At 42.0% G+C, this 12,758-nt stretch overlaps 1 protein-coding gene across 14 annotated transcripts in view; it reads left to right on the forward strand.

Annotated features, from left to right (window-relative positions):
- Positions 1–12,758, forward strand: part of rbfox1 (RNA binding fox-1 homolog 1) — a 783,527-nt gene that overhangs the window by 429,256 nt on the left and 341,513 nt on the right. For 4 of the 14 annotated variants that reach the window (XR_009824520.1, XR_009824522.1, XR_009824519.1 and 1 more), the window contains exon 1: positions 12,334–12,629. The exons of 4 other annotated variants lie outside the window; for them this stretch is intronic. Coding sequence is in view for 6 of the 10 variants with exons in the window: in XM_062036673.1 (XP_061892657.1) it covers positions 12,534–12,629 (96 nt within the window). In the remaining 4 variants the exon portion in view is untranslated. Of the gene's footprint in view, positions 1–12,330; positions 12,630–12,758 lie in introns of those variants that run through there. 6 more of the 14 variants (XR_009824521.1, XM_062036680.1, XM_062036665.1 and 3 more) reach the window with 4 other exon arrangements.

The following is a 12,758-nucleotide window of genomic DNA, read 5'->3' on the forward strand; positions in this document are numbered from 1 at the left end:
AGCAACCATTCTCCTGAATTTCTCCCGATTTCCACCCGGCACTGCCTTTAGCGTCCTCTCTCACCTGAAAAGGAGACTATTATATACAGTATGTCTCCATTATCCATAGGTTTATCTATAACCCGTAAAGTAGGCAGGCACGGAGCTATTTCTCAGCGTGTGTTTATTCCAGCCGGCACGTTAATACACTGGATTCCCATCGTGCATTGCTTCAAAACTATGGCAAGTAGTAATGTCCAAAAACATAACAGAGACGAAGCAGAAAAACGAAGAAGAAACATGGCGACGACGATGAAGGAGAAGAAGTACGCTTGCAAGTTCCAAAATGATTGGAAAAAATTACTTCAGTTCATCCAGGACAGCTCGAAGGGGAAGGGGTATCCTGCCTGCAAATTTTGTAGATCAGACTTCTCCATTGAACACGGTGGACGAACGGATATACTCATACCCCCCCCCCCCCCCCCCCCCCCTCCCATCTCCCGAATTCGGAGGTTTCAAAGTTGGCAAGTATGGTCCCGACTTTGAACAGCTAACACATCATCTGTGGTCACCTAATAACCTATCCACGCAGGAGAGAGGGGCAGAGCAGAAAAGAAACGGCAGATCAACTGGTCTAAAAGGAGGTTTTAAGATGGGACTTAAATGCTTCTACTGAGGTAGCATCTCTAACTGTTCCATAGTACTGGAGCCCCAATAGAAAACGCTCTATAGCCCGCAGACTTTTTTGGGGCTCTGGGAATCACTAATAAGCCGGAGTTCTTTGAACGCAGATTTCTGACCGGGACATATGGTACAATACAATCGGCAAGATAGGATGGAGCTAGACCGTGTAGTATTTTATACGTAAGCAGTAAAACCTTAAAGTCGCATCTTAAGTGCACAGGAAGCCAGTGCAGGTGAGCAAGTATAGGCCTAATATGATCAAACGTTCTTGTCAAGTCACCAATGCACTGCAATGGTGACAAAGGCGTCTTTAGGGGGCATCCACTATGAACAGGTTTGAGGGCGCTGGTAATGCGAGCTCCTCTGATTGGGCTTGGACTGAATGACTCGTATCTGGCCCTGGGCCTCATACTCGTGGAGCAACCCTCACAGAACACATTGAGAGACACAATCAAATGCTGTTTGAAATGGACATTCCCTTATCTTCTCCGAGTTTTAATAGCTGGTCAGGTGATGCACGACCGGACAGAAACCAAATTCCACCTTCTGTGTCTGAAGTCAGTTTAACCGCTTCCTCCCCAGCACTCGATAAGAGGCTTTACTTAGGAGACAAGGTAATGTGATGTCACGATATTTGGAGCACAGCCTTCTCTCCAGTCTGCCAATCCAGAGGCACTGTCCCCAAATTTACATACAATGTTGAAAAAAAACCTGTCAAGCATGACAGTCCCACAAAATCCAAGGCTTTAAGATATTCAGGGTGAATCTCATCGACCCTGGAGCCTTTGCACTGAAGAGTTGTGTGACTACCTTAGATACCGTGTCCTCCAACTCTGCTCTCTGTGGAAGGTGTGGAAAAGTCTTGATTTTAAACTAAGTAGAGGTCAGTCAGCATTATTGGACAGTGTGGACAGGCCATTGCCTCCGCAGTGTCAGACATTTTTCTGAAAGTATTTTTGGGGGTCGACGTAAAAAAGTGGACATTCCTCGGATTCTCTGACGACAAAAGCGGTTATTGACGAAACCGAACATAACCAATGCTTAAACATTTATTACAATAAATAAGGAGAATGGGGGATAACAAAGGATTTTGATATCCTTTTCCTCCATTTGTGCACAATTGGAAACGGGTGAATTTGGTTTTCTGCAGAAATGGAGATACAAGTAAGGCTGAAGTCTTTACCATTTGACAAAGCTTTGAGGAAGAGTGGCACTTCCTTTTTCAGTTTCCCCCTCCACCCTTCTTTGTTTTCATTGATATTGAACTACGCATCTGCGTTTGCAAAGACGTGAGTGATACTAATGAAGTTCACAACACGTTGAGGACCCGGAGGTGAGGTGTCAGGGGTCGTGGGTGTGAGAGACGGGCATTTTTTTTTTTACCCCCTGCTGATTTGAGGATCTGATAGACCAGGGGTGTCAAACTCATTATAGATCGGGGGCCACATGGAGAAAAATCTACTCCCAAGTGGGCCGGACTGGTAAAATCACGGCACGATAACTTAAAAAAACTTAATGCCTCACAATCAAACACATTTTTGTTAAAATACTGAACATATATTTACCTTATCCCAATAAACATCTGTTCAGTGTTTTAACATAAAAGTGTTTGATTGTGAGGCATTAAAAGCCACAAAATGCAACGGGTCCATCAGACCCACAAACACTGGCTGAGTAACAACAATATGAACATTACACAAGGGTTAAATATATATTTTTAAATTCCCACTGCAATATTTCCATTAATTTGAGTGTCTTTGAATGCACAATCTTGACCCAACACACTGGAGTGAACAGATGCATTGAGGCTGAAGACATCTTTCAGTCAGCAATGCACACATCAGTGACACACAGAAGCTATTTTAAGCAGGGCACTGGTTTATTCACCTGCCCCTCCAACAAGGAGGACCCGCCCTTATCACTGCTGTGTCAATCAAACGCTCTGTCAGGATCCCATTGACTGGCCAAGAGCCTATTCTGAGCAAGCAGCTTGTTTATGTTTAAAGGAGGACCAATAATTACTTTAAACTACATTTAGGATAGGATAGGATAGGATAGGACTTTATTGTCATTGCACAAGTACAACGAAACTATGTTTTCAGCACAAACCCGTTCAAGATTAGACAAACAAACAAGTGTACAGGGTTATAGAACAGGAACGCTGATGGGTCGCCACGAGGCGCCCCGTAAAAGGTAGGAAAAAGTTAAAACGCTGGGGAAGAAGATGAGTAAAAAAATACAATCTAGACTGGGCTCCTAAGGGGGTCTAGTCTGGAGTGGGAAAAAAAAAACTCCATGCCATACACACATAAACATGTTACATTTAATCACGACAACTCGCAACAGGGGGGGGGGAGTTGGGGCCCTGGAGGTCGACTGCTGCTATGAAGTGCTTTCCAGCCGTCCATCACCCCGAAGGGGAATAAAGCGGTGGTGAAGGCGTGGGGTGAGGGAGGGGGTGTGTGTATATATGCCCATTGTTTGGGTGTGTTGATGTAGTGTTCATAGGCCTGGGGCCGTTCTGCATGCAAGCAAAAGTTTGACTCCAGGTGTCGTTGAGGAGGGAGGGAGGTCAAAAGCGTCCATCATTGAGGTGTCCTAGGGGATGTTTTCAGAACAGCCTGCCCCTGTTGTTGGAGCGTCAAGGGCATTTGAGGGAGTCAAATCGTAGATTAGGATTTTTGTTTTTCCGCGAGTAGACATTACAATGGCTTTATAACTGGTCTCGACCAGGGATTCTTAACGTTTTTGACCACGGGGCCCAACTTTTCCATTACATAGTGGCCAAAAACCCACTCGAATATGTAACACTGAATTAGTACCCTAATTCTTGATTTTAATCATATTCAATAGTTATGTATGACCTGTTTACTGTTTACAAATTTGTCAACATATATTTAACAATGTGTTATTCACAGATATTATTTATTTAAAACATAAACCTTAGGCTTGAGTCAGGCTGATTAGTAAAATAAGTACTAACCAGATAAACCGCATATGGACCTTATAAATAACCAACAAAGCATACATTTTAATACAATTAGGTTGTGCTAAAAATAAATTAAATCAATTAAGAACATGTTTCTTAACTAGACTGTCATTTAAATTAAAGTGCAAATCAAAATAAATTTTCACCACTTTAGTCATAATTTTTGCGCTTAAATGGGAACTGCACTTTTTAAAATGTATTTTACCCATCATTTCTTTCTTTCTTTCTTTCATGTTTATTTCGAATATGTAGACAAAACAAAAACAAACACATTTTGCAAAAAACAACAAAAAAGCCATTCAAGAATGAATAACAAAAAACAATAATAATAATAATAATAGTAATAATAAAAAGCAAAAAGAAACAAGAAATGAAAATAAACATGTTTATTTTACCCATCATTCATAATCTTTACGTAAGAAAAACATGCTTGTTTTTACTTTTTTATACATTCAAACTCGTAAATAAGTAATTTGTATGTATGTATGTATGCATGTATGTATAACTGTGTATATATATATATATATATATATATATATATATATATATATATATATATATATATATATATATATATATATACAGTATATATTAGGGTTGTACAGCATACCGGTATTAGTATAGTATCACGGTACTAATGAATCAAAAATGGTACTGTACTACCGTACTATATAAGTACCGGTTCCCCATTTTTTATTTTCACGTCATGACATTGCTGGTTTTACGAGCAGAGGAGCATGTTCGGCAGCGCACAATCACGGAGTACCTAAAAGCAGACAAACTGTAGCGACAGAAGAGGGAGAACGGACGCAGTTTGGCCTAAAAAATAAAGATAAAGGTGAAGTTATAACACTGAAATGCCCTCAGGAAGAGGTGCTTTAAGACAGTGGTCCCCAACGGGTACCGGTCCGCAAACCGATTGGTATCGGGCCACGCAAGAAATTAAAAAAAATAATAAAAAAAATAAAAAAATAAATCAACATAAAAAACACAATATATACATTATATATCAATATAGATCAATACAGTCTGCAGGGATACAGTCCATAAGCACACATGATTGTATTTCTTTATGAAAAAAAACATAAAAACAATGCTATAGGCATTACCCGTGCAATCGGCACGCTCTCCTTGTATTTGCTTGTTTTGTTAGTGTGAACGTCTCTGCTTGTGGAGGGTTCTCCTGAGGCCGATAGATCTGTCTTGAGCCCGGTGTACAGGGTTGAGCAAGTTTTTATTGACATCCATACAAGTATGGACTGCTTTCCAGCAATATATCTAGGACTTTCCAGTCCGGTGTGTCTCTGTTCTTCCTCGTTCTGTCTCTGTTTGTGTCTCTCTCTCTGGCTCCAACTCCAACCACCCGTGTCTCGGGCCGGCTGCTGCTAATAAAGACGACAGGTGATTAGATAACCAGCCCCAGCTGGGCAATCCACTCACCTGTCGCTGGCTTCGAGGCCGGCCATACACACCCCATTCCTGCAGGAGGCGCGCCGACCACGCCCTCCTCCAGTTATTTATTGGAATAAATAATTTCCTACCTGCACACTGTCTCCAGAGTTCCTGCTGCATCGCTTGGAAGAACAATCCGCGCATCACCATGCGTCCTCCCCGTTACAGTCGCTACAGCTTGGTTTTTATACAGGTTACAGAACGTAAATTAAGTATTGTTGACGGTTTTTGAACGCATCTTAACAGTGATTTAGAGGTATTAGCCGCATTGGTAGTCACCTAGAGCGAGCCGATTTTTGAATATAATTGTGAACCATGGGCAAAATTCCAGAAAAAGTGCACCCAAATTAATATTTTATCCTCCTTTTCAGTTGACTATTTAGCGGTACGAAAGATTAAAAAAAATGTCACGGAGAGAAGGTTATAGGATTGCAGTCAGCATCCTGGATGGCCTCCAGTAACACGTCGGAGAACTTCAATTCATCAAGAGAACAAGTGAGAAATCAGCATGTTTTCCTGCGAAGCAACGACAAATGCACATGGCCGAACCCTCTGACACATTCAGCGCATTCACACACACACACACACACACACACACACACACACACACACACACACACACACACACACACATCACACACACATACACATACACCCCCCCCCCCACACACACACACACATTCTTGTATTTCTTACCTTCTTGAGACCTGAGAAAAATGCCTACCTCTTTAGGACCACCCTTTCTAGACATATAAAGATTTGTATTTACAACAATAATAATATATACATACTATGTAAAAATAAAAAAGCTTGTTGTGAAAAATGAGTTGGAATTTCACAAGAAACACTTATAATTTTGGCAGTATTATATTAAAAGTCGTAATGTTACTCAACGCAAGTCAAAATTGTACAAGAAAAACTGAACATTTGTTCAATATTATGATAAAAGTTGGAATTTTACTCAATAACAGTCGCAATTTTACAAGAAAAGCTTAAATTTTGGCAATTTTATGAAGAGTCGTAATTTTACTCGACAAAAGTCACAATTTTATAAGAAAACTTTCAAATTTTGGCAATATTAGGGATGTCCGATAATGGCTTTTTGCCGATATCCGATATGTCGATATTGTCCAACTCTTTAATTACCGATACCGATATCAACCGATACCGATATCAACCGATATATACAGTCGTGGAATTAACACATTATTATGCCTAATTTGGACAACCAGGTATGGTGAAGATAAGGTACTTTTTAAAAAAATGATTCAAATAAAATAAGATAAATAAATTAAAAACATTTTCTTGAATAAAAAAGAAAGTAAAACAATATAAAAACAGTTACATAGAAACTAGTAATTAATGAACATTTGTAAAATTAACTGTTAAAGGTTAGTATTATTAGTGGACCAGCAGCACGCACATTCATGTGTGCTTACGGACTGTATCCCTTGCAGACTGTATTGATATATATTGATATATAATGTAGGAACCAGAATATTAATAACAGAAAGAAACAACCCTTTTGTGTGAATGAGTGTAAATGGGGGAGGGAGGTTTTTTGGGTTGGTGCACTAATTGTAAGTGTATCTTGTGTTTTTTATGTGGATTTAATACAAAATAAAAAAATAAAAATAAAAAACGATACTGATAATAAAAAAAACGATACTAAAAATTTCCGATATTACATTTTAACGCATTTTTCGGCCGACAATATCGGCAGACCGATATTATCGGACATCTCTAAATATTATAATAATAATAATCGGAATTTTACATGGCAAAAACTCATAATTTTACTCCCAAAGCTCGGTTGGTAGAGCGGCCGTGCCAGCAACTTAAGGGTTGCAGGTTCGATCCCCACATCCGCCATCCTAGTTACTGCCGTTGTGTCCTTGGGCAAGACACTTTACCCACCTGCTCCCAGTGCCACCCACACTGGTTTAAATGTAACTTGGATATTGGGTTTCACTATGTAAAGCGCTTTGAGTCACTAGAGAAAAGCGCTATATCAATATAATTCACTTCACTTCACTTCACTATTTTACAAGAACAAAAAAATTGGCAAAATATTGTGATAAAAGTCCAAATTTTATATGACAAATGTCACCATTTTGAGTTAAAAAGTAATAATTTTACATAAAAAATAATAATTTTACAAAAAAATATTGCAATATTACAGAAACAGAATATGAGGAATTGTTCCCAATTTTATAACAAAAAAGTCAACACATTGTTAGACTGATTTTAGTGAAAACATTTTTTTTTGTTGAAATTTTTGTTTGTAATTGTTTTTTAATCTTCCTTATTTACTTCAAGTTATTACAATATGCCTCTATATACATATTTATTTAAATTTTTTTTAATACATTTTGGCCAAAGGGGGCACATTTCAATTTCTTGCACACACTTGTTATTACATATGTTGGCCAGAGGGGGAGCACTTAAAATCTTTACACACACTTGTTATTTCATATGTTGACAAGAGGTGGGGAACTTTTAAAACCGACACACAGTCAATTTGAAAAATCCCTCCTTTTTGGGACCACCCTCATTTTGACAGATTTCACCACCAGGGGTGCAAATGAGAGGTCTTATTTTTGTTTATAATAATTTGCTTAAAGCCGATGACAAACGAGTCACGGACCACAGATGGCCCCTGTGCCGCACTTTGGGCAACCCAGCTGTAAAAGCTAACTGTTAATGGCCACTATAGTCTTAGTACCGTAGTGTGTTTGTTCATCCTATGGTCACGTCAGCACCGGAAGTCGTAAAATCAGCTGTTCACCTGGCGGATTTTTTCGGGGATGAATAGGGAAGTCCTTCTTTAGCTGCCGTCTTGTTTCATCATATATTGCTGCCTTTGCAGCTGTCAATGTTTACTTTTGTATGCACATTAAATCAACACAAAATCCTGACTTTGGAGCAATGTTCACGGACTCTAGTATTTGGCTCTCTATTACAGTGTTTTACAACCTTTTTTGAGCCAAGGCACATTTTTTTAGTTGAAAAAAATCCGGTGGCACACCACCAGCAGAAATCATTAAAAAACGAAACTCAGCTGACAGTAAAAAGTCGTTGTCGCAATTGTTGGATATGACTTTAAACCATAACCAAGCATGCATCACTATAGCTCTTGTCTCAAAGTAGGTGTACTGTCACCACCTGTCACATCACACCCTGACTTATTTGGAGTTTTTTGCTGTTTTCCTGTGTGTAGTGTTTTAGTTCTTGTCTTGCACTCCTATTTTGGTGGCTTTTTCTTTTTTTGGTATTTTTCTGTAGCAATTTCAGGTCTTCCTTTGAGCGATATGTCCCGCATCTACTTTGTTTTAGCGATCAAAAATATTTCAGTTGTTTTTAATCCTTCTTTGTGGGGACATTGTTGATCGTCATGTCATGTTCGGATGTACATTGTGGACGCCGTCTTTGCTCCACAGTAAGTCTTTGCTGTCGTCCAGCATTCTGTTTTTGTTTACTTTGTAGCCAGTTCAGTTTTATTTTCGTTCTGCATAGCCTTCCCTAAGCTTCAATACCTTTTCTTAGGGGCACTCACCTTTTGTTTATTTTTGGTTTAAGCATTAGACACCCTTTTACCTGCACCCTGCCTCCCGCTGTTTCCGACATCTACAAAGCAATTAGCTACCGGCTGCCACCTACTGATATGGAAGAGTATTACACGGTTACTCTGCCGAGCTCTAGACAGTACCGACACTCAACAACAACACATCATTTGCAGACTATAATTACTGGTTTGTAAAAAATGTTTTTAACCCAATTAGGTGAAATTACATAATCTCCCACGGCCCACCAGACTGTATCTCACGGCACACTAGATATTGTCTGATGTGCTGTGGGGAATTATGCAACTTCACCTAATTGGTCCAAAAATTATTTTTTTGCAAATCAATAATTATAATCTGCAAATGTTCCGTTGCTTAGTGTCTGTGCTGTGTAGAAATTGGCAGGGTAACCACGTAATACTCCATGTCAGTAGGTAGATAATTGCTTTGTAAAAGTCGGGATGTGTCGGGTGAGACGAAGATGGTTTGTTGTGATCCCAATATGCAGACCACAGCGGGAGGCAGCGTGCAGGTAAAAAGGTATGTAAAGCTTAAACCCAAAATTAACGAAAGGGAAAGGCAATGGCTATGCAAAACGAAAGTAAAACTGAACTGGCTACAAAGTAAACAGAAACAGAATGCTGGACGACAGCAAAGACTTACGGCGTCCACAAAGTACATCCGCACGTGACATGACAATCAACAATGATAGCAACAACGTAAATAGCCTTGCTAAACAGGAAGGGCCACCAGAATAACAGCGCAAGACAAGAACTAAAACACTACACACAGAAAACCACCAACCAACTCAAAATAAGGCACGACGACCTGGTGGAGCTTTTTAAAACATTTTTTTAACGTTTTCTGCTGGTGGTGTGCCTCCGGATTTTTTTAGTGAAAAAAAAACGTGTCTAGCCTAAAAAGGTTGAAAAACACTGCTCGATTAGAGGCAATGTGGCAATGCTTCAACTGGCCAGGATCTTCAGCTCTCACTGGATCGGTTCGCAGCCGAGTGTGAAGCGACTGGGATGAGAATCAGAACCTCCAAGTCCGAGTCCATGGTTCTCACCCGGGAAAGGGTGGAGTGCCATCTCCGGGTTGGAGAGATCTTGCCCCAAGTGGAGGAGTTCAAGTACCTCGGAGTCTTGTTCACGAGTGAGGGAAGAGTGGATTGTAGGATCGACAGGCGGATCGGTGCGGCGTCTTCAGTCATGCGGACGCTGTATCGATCCGTTGTGGTGAAGAAGGAGCTGAGCCGGAAGGCAAAGCTCTCAATTTACCGGTCAAACTACGTTCCCATCCTCACCTATGGTCATGAGCTTTGGGTTATGACCGAAAGGACAAGATCACGGGTACAAGCGGCCGAAATGAGTTTCCTCCGCCGGGTGGCGGGTCTCTCCCTTAGAGATAGGGTGAGAAGCTCTGTCATCCGGGAGGAGCTCAGAGTAAAGCCGCTGCTCCTCCACGTGGAGAGGAGCCAGATGAGGTGGTTCGGGCATCTGGTCAGGATGCCACCCGAACGCCTCCCTAGGGAGGTGTTTAGGGCATGTCCGACCGGTAGGAGGCCACGGGGAAGACCCAGGACACGTTGGGAAGACTATGTCTCCTGGCTGGCCTGGGAACGCCTCGGGATCCCGCTGGGAGGAGCTGGACGAAGTGGCTGGGGAGAGGGAAGTCTGGGCTTCTCTGCTTAGGCTGCTGCCCCCGCGACCCGACCTCGGATAAGCAGAGGAAAATGGATGGATGGATGGATATTAAAGGCGATGGTTTTCCCGTTTTGGCACCAGGATTTCGGCCCTAACTTGTTCACCGGTCCTCACACGGACGGTACTTTTCCTTGTTGATGTCTCAGTAAGGGTCAATCAATCAATCAATCAATCAATGTTTATTTATATAGCCCTGAATCACAAGTGTCTCAAAGGGCTGCACAAGCCACAACGACATCCTTGGTTCAGAACATAATAGTGTGAGAGTCCAGTCCATAGTGGATCTAACATAATAGTGAGAGTCCAGTCCATAGTGGATCTAACATAATAGTGAGAGTCCAGTCTATAGTGGATCCAACATAATAGTGAGAGAGTCCAGTCCATAGTGGATCTAACATAATAGTGTGAGAGTCCAGTCCATAGTGGATCCAACATAATAGTGAGAGAGTCCAGTCCATAGTGGATCTAACTTAATAGTGAGAGTCCCGTCCATACTGGATCTAATATAATAGTGAGAGAGTCCAGTCCATAGTGGATCTAACATAATAGTGTGAGAGTCCAGTCCATAGTGGATCTAACATAATAGTGTGAGAGTCCAGTCCATAGTGGATCTAACATAATAGTGAGAGTCCAGTCCATAGTGGATCTAACATAATAGTGAGAGTCCAGTCCATAGTGGATCTAACATAATAGTGAGAGTCCAGTCTATAGTGGATCTAACATAATAGTGAGAGTCTAGTCCATAGTGGATCTAACATAATAGTGAGAGTCCAGTCCATAGTGGATCTAACATTATAGTGAGAGTCCAGTCCATAGTGGATCTAACATAATAGTGAGAGTCCAGTCCATAGTGGATCTAACATAATAGTGAGAGTCCAGTCGATAGTGGATCTAACATAATAGTGAGAGGGTCCAGTCCATAGTGGATCTAACATAATAGTGAGAGTCCAGTCCATAGTGGATCTAACATAATAGTGTGAGAGTCCAGTCCATAGTGGATCTAACATAATAGTGAGAGTCCAGTCCATAGTGGATCTAACATGATAGTGAGAGTCCAGTCCATAGTGGATCTAACATAATAGTGAGAGTCCAGTCCATAGTAGATCTAACATAATAGTGTGAGAGTCCAGTCCATAGTGGATCTAACATAATAGTGAGAGTCCAGTCCATAGTGGATCTAACATAATAGTGAGAGTCCAGTCCATAGTGGATCTAACATAATAGTGAGAGTCCAGTCCATAGTGGATCTAACATAATAGTGAGAGTCCAGTCCATAGTGGATCTAACATAATAGTGAGAGTCCAGTCCATAGTGGGGCCAGCAGGAGACCATCCCGAGCGGAGACGGGTCAGCAGCACAGAGATGTCCCCAACCGATGCACAGGCGAGCGGTCCACGCCGGGTCCCGACTCTGGACAGCCAGCACTTCATCCATGGCCACCGGACCTGTGCCCCCCCTTCCACAAGGGAGAGGGGGGCAGAAAAGAAAAGAAACGGCAGATCAACTGGTCTAAAAAGGGGGGTCTATTTAAAGGCTAGAGTATACAAATGAGTTTTAAGATGGGACTTAAATGCTTCTACTGAGGTAGCATCTCTAACTGTTACCGGGAGGGCATTCCATAGTACTGGAGCCCCAATAGAAAACGCTCTATAGCCCGCAGGGTCGCAATACAAGAACACACACACACACACACACACACACACACACACACACCGCCATGTTATGAACACACTCACACTCTCGTACATGAGCGCAAACAAATTTTCTGCCTCCCTCACGCTCCAGTGATCACAGTCGCATTGACTGCTGGCTTGGGCACACACACACACACACACTTACACACACACACACACACACACACACACACACACTTACACACACACACACACACACACACACACACACACACTTACTTTGTCACATACACTGCAGCACGGTCCTCTCTCTCTTCCTCTCTCCGTCAGCTCTCACCCCGCCTTCCAGCGAGCAGCAAGCACTTGGTAATCCAGTGTATGGGACTGGGCTGCCGCTATCTTCTTCCAGCTGACCACTCAGAAGTCACTACAGCTTTTCTTTTCTCTTTTTCTCGCGCTCACTCAGATTGTGCGTTGTCGGGGTCGAAGGGGGCTTTTGTGCGGCGGTTTAGCTCGAGGAAGGAACATGCAGCATCCCGGAGGAACATGCGTGGCGTTACCCAACGTGGATGCGTGCCCTCAGTTGTCCTGCGCGGCTCTCACCTTTATGTATTTGCAGCAGGTGAGTGTGTGTCATTCCGTGGGGGTGGGGGGGGGGGGGGGGGACCTTCCCACTTTGGCGTGCATGCCGCTCCGCCGAAGTAGAAGCGAACTGAGTAACTGTGTGCACGTGTTCCCACTCGGGCATTTC

Source organism: Entelurus aequoreus, linkage group LG25 (genome assembly GCF_033978785.1).
Source record: "Entelurus aequoreus isolate RoL-2023_Sb linkage group LG25, RoL_Eaeq_v1.1, whole genome shotgun sequence".
In the NCBI taxonomy this organism is placed as follows: Eukaryota; Metazoa; Chordata; class Actinopteri; order Syngnathiformes; family Syngnathidae; genus Entelurus; species Entelurus aequoreus.